Below are 4,328 nucleotides of genomic sequence, written 5' to 3'. Positions count from 1 at the left end.
TTTTGAATGATTTATGGCAAACTATAACAATCTTTTATTTCTAACATTTCAGACCCTGATGATACTGATTGATGAAAACTTGATGAAGTTTGTCCCAGAGATTCTCTCTTCTTATATACGAATACCTGACATTTATGATATCACTATAGTACCCACTTAAATAAATCTAGCGTTTTCCTCTTTGCTCAAACATTTATTCGCCTTTCCAGTCTCGAACTGATTAACTTATAAGATAGGTATAACAAGATTATTGTCATATCCTCCAGCTAAATACTGATGTAACTTAGAAATCTTAGAAGATTAAAGAGTTGATGATATCAAGAGACTTAACTGTCATTTTCTTGTCTATATTAAACCAATCACTGTCTATATTTTATGTCTATATTTTGCCTAATGTAGTAAACTAACAATAAAAAACTTTGTCATCAACTATACACTTATATCCTCCATCATTTCATTGTTTGACGTTCTTCATTGATTCACTGTATAATGATCTTTGTGTCAGGTTGTTAGAGTAAGACCAGAGTTATATAAGACTGAGTTACTACATTACTCTGATTGCTTCGTATATATACAGTGCAAGTGTGATCATAAGGTTGTTACAAATTTCTGTTATTTTTTGCTTGTTGCTCAAGTAAATCATTCTAAATTCAATTTCAATTCATATTCTAATTATTTAGATTAGATTCGATTTGCCGATTGTGCAGTTGTTATAACAATATATCAGACTATCAATGCGATTTTTATGTCAAATAAAACGAATAAGAATTCCTCTTAGTTCTAATAATTACTGATAATCAATGTCTACAAATATTCTGTCTTAAAAAACGACAAATTGTGAAATATTCTAGCGGCTTATCATAAGAATTATAACTTACAAATTTTCCAAAGCTTTTCTCTCGATAATTCACATCATCTTCGTGGTAAGTCATGAAAGTCAGAGGTGTTTACTTCCATGAAACATTCCTAAGGTTATTACGGCTACAGAACCAACCACTGTTAAATTCTAAAGTTTTTGATTCCATAACATAAGCACTAATGCCTGTAAAAAAAAAAAAAAATAAACCTGTCTGATCTCATTTCGTGAGCACCAAATTAATGTCAGAACCCAACCGAGCACATCTCCAGAAATACGGTCTAATGAGATATCTCAACCGTATCATACCCGTGCTGTACAACCGTATCATACCCGTACTGTACAGCCGTATCATACCCGTACTGTACAACCGTATCATACCCGTACTGCACAACCGTATCATACCCGTACTGTACAGCCGTATCATACCCGTACCGTACAGCCGTATCATACCCGTACCGTACAGCCGTATCATACCCGCACCGTACAGCCGTATCATACCCGTACCGTACAGTCGGCATGAAGTATGATAACATATCTCTGTGCTTTCATGACTGTTAACAATGACCTACACTTTCCAAATTACAGACAGACAGATGTAGAGACAACAACAAACAGAAATACGATGAGAGATGAGCGTGTATCAGGAGGAGGCCAGCAACATATATCCAGGGCAGTTGGACTCGAGCCGGGGACCGGAACTGTTTCTGTTTACGAACCATTTTCACCGGTCGACACCTCAAGAATACAGAGAAAGTCTTTAAGGACGTGATGTCTGAAGGCGAATGAATCTTTCTCCATACAGGAAAGTATTTTCTTCGTCTACAAGTCTGTCCTGCGGTTCCTTCAAGTTCCTTCACCAACCTACAGCGGCTCAGGACACCGCACGAAAGACCTTGAGGACTACAATAACACAGTAACTTAATGTTGTGTCACGCACGCAGCCCGCGGCCAGGGTAACTAACTCTCCAGCCTAACCCCAACAGAATGCTGACTTAAAATTTTTGTTTACTAACAGATATTCGCTTTTTCTGGGTGTTGGGAAGGAGATATGCTCAACACATCTCTGATATGATGATTGTTTCACTGTCCTTCACTCTCTGATATTGTTAAAAATACCGAGATCGCTGGTAATGGCCGTTGCCATCAAATCAACATGATATAAAACATTTTGATCCAAACTTTCGTAATTTTTGATTTATCTGGAAAGAGAAAATAAATGTTTATTTCAATCATCTGTCCAATGTATGGAAACATTGTTCGTACGATTTTATTTAACTCCAGTTTCACACACTCGGTATGTAAATAAGTACATATTTCTGAAGTCATTCCTGAGGTCCTCGTATCTGGTGCCGATGTTTACGTCTCAACCCTTGGATCTTGTCGTAACCTGTGTTCCGACAGTGTCCAAGTCATAGATCTTGTCGCAGCCTGGGTTACTAACTCTCTGACGTATTGGTCTACATCGTCTAGATCCTCGCCTCTTCCTTCGACCACTGGAACGTGGAGGAGGATCCAGTATCCTTTGAAACGTAGCAGCAGGAGGACCTCGGCAACTCGTGGAGACGACTCACCGACGACGTCTGGCGTAGGAGACGTCGGCGACGTAGCCCTCGTCGCCGATGACGGAGTAGAGCACCGTCTGAACACGTCCGTCGGGGAGCAGCACGTAGTAGCGTCCAGCCGTGGCCTGGCTGTCCCGGGACTCCTCATGGCCGAAGTCGTTGCCGGATTCCTCGTCCAAAACTCCATACTTGTAGTCGTACAAGGCCGAGGTCTGCGGAGGCAGGATAGTTGTGCAATGCTGGGGTCTGTAGAGCGGAAAGGTAGGATAACATTTTCCTCTGTCAGGAGAGATAATAATGACCAGATCTGTACACTGAGGTGATCTACTGATGGATTTATGACAGGTGACTGTAGACTGTGCATCCTCGGCTCGTCTGCATAGTGTCGTCCCTTAAGGACACGAGTGTAGCAGGAGAAGAAGCGAGTATACTCACATCAGGATATGTCGGGGCTCGGGGATCTGCAGGGTGGCCATATACTACCACCAACGCCGCCAGTAGCAACACAAGAAACACCTGACGGAGGGGATATAAGAAATATGATTGGCTGCTTTGTGAATCTTGAGGGGGATAACAAGGCGAGAGTAAAGAAATTGAAGAAAAATTGTCGTAAAAAAATTCTAAAGGAAGCGAGTGATGTATGACAATGAATGCAGAAAAGTCACAGAAGAAAACAATGTTTAAGAAAGACGAAAGTCGTTAGGGAAATTTCTAAGCATTGATGAAGCAGAAGGCCAGACAAAAAAAGAAAAATGCTGTGTGTGATGATTGCACAGAAGAATGATTATAGTATAAAACGTTGGAGAGACGGTAGAAAATATGGGATACAGACGAGCAGGAAATGAAACGAAGGGACGAAGGTGGAGAATGTGAGGAGATATAGAAAAAACTAGAAAGAAAATATAACACTAGACGAACATTAAACACTGTCTGTGAGAAGAGTTAAGATCAGTTTAAGGTTTCATTATGAGGACGAACTGACATAACGAAGATCGCATCTAAAAGTTTAAAGCACATTGTATGAAAGCTGAAAACAAAAGGGAAGCCCAGGAATGTACAGAGAGAAACTGCTTTTGAAAATTAAGAAACTGTAAGCCATGAATTTTATACGTCTGATGGAGCCCTAAGCATCACGAACACAGAATGCACACCAATACACCACACACGTGAAATAGCGTTGCTACAGACCAGACCGAGTGTGGGGAGTCGTATGCCAAGTTACAAAGTTTGTTTACACTCAAACAGAAGGAGGTACCATTACTACCAGCCGAGAAAGGGCAAGGTACGAGGTCGGTAAATGTTGAAACATATCCAGTGGAGGTGAGGAGGTTCTTGAAGGAGCTACACTAGCACAACACTCATATTCTAGATTATATTGGTACTTACAGAGTACATGAAGACCTCTAGAGAACCAGTGGAAAATTCAGAAACATATATGACAGAAATGCAACAAATAGAGTTGAGGCCTCACGAGTGTAAAAATAGGTAGTAATGAATAGGTCTCTATAACACACACACACACACACACACACACACACACACACACACACACTCACACACGAGCACCTGAACCAACATGGCCTCCTCACCTTGATCATACTCGGTCGTCTTCACTTCGCAAGAATAACTAAAGCCCCGGGGCGCCGTCATGTAGCTTATATCCCAGCATGCCAAGGATAATGTGACCCCCCCCCCCATGCCATCCACGCCCACGCCCCGCCTTCACACCAACATAACACGCATGACACGGACACGGTCGTGGAGGACAGCAAGGACAGTGTTTTCCTGAGGATGTCGGGGGAGGAACAAGTGTGTGACTGGTTTTTGTGCGACAGAATAGGGAGAGGGAGAGGGGAGGCGGGAGGAAGTGGCAGACTTAGGGAGATGATATGCCAAAGAAGCAGAAG

General features: G+C 41.8%; 1 protein-coding gene across 1 annotated transcript; it reads right to left on the bottom strand.

The window, feature by feature from the left end:
• Window positions 1-750: 750 nt before the first annotated feature.
• On the bottom strand, window positions 751-4,067 carry LOC139756690 (pro-resilin-like). Its single transcript, XM_071676346.1, has 3 exons — window positions 4,011-4,067; window positions 2,857-2,937; window positions 751-2,633 (listed from the first exon to the last, which is right to left on the bottom strand). Exons 1-3 carry the CDS (start codon window positions 4,017-4,019, stop codon window positions 2,427-2,429), a joined length of 297 nt encoding a protein of 98 aa, XP_071532447.1. The 5' UTR covers window positions 4,020-4,067; the 3' UTR covers window positions 751-2,426.
• Between the last annotated feature and the right edge of the window lie 261 nt (window positions 4,068-4,328).

The sequence above is a fragment of the Panulirus ornatus genome, chromosome 23 (genome assembly GCF_036320965.1).
Source record: "Panulirus ornatus isolate Po-2019 chromosome 23, ASM3632096v1, whole genome shotgun sequence".
NCBI lineage: Eukaryota > Metazoa > Arthropoda > Malacostraca > Decapoda > Palinuridae > Panulirus > Panulirus ornatus.
Note: the sequence above shows the minus strand (reverse complement) of the source record. Positions and strands in the feature narration are given on the sequence as shown.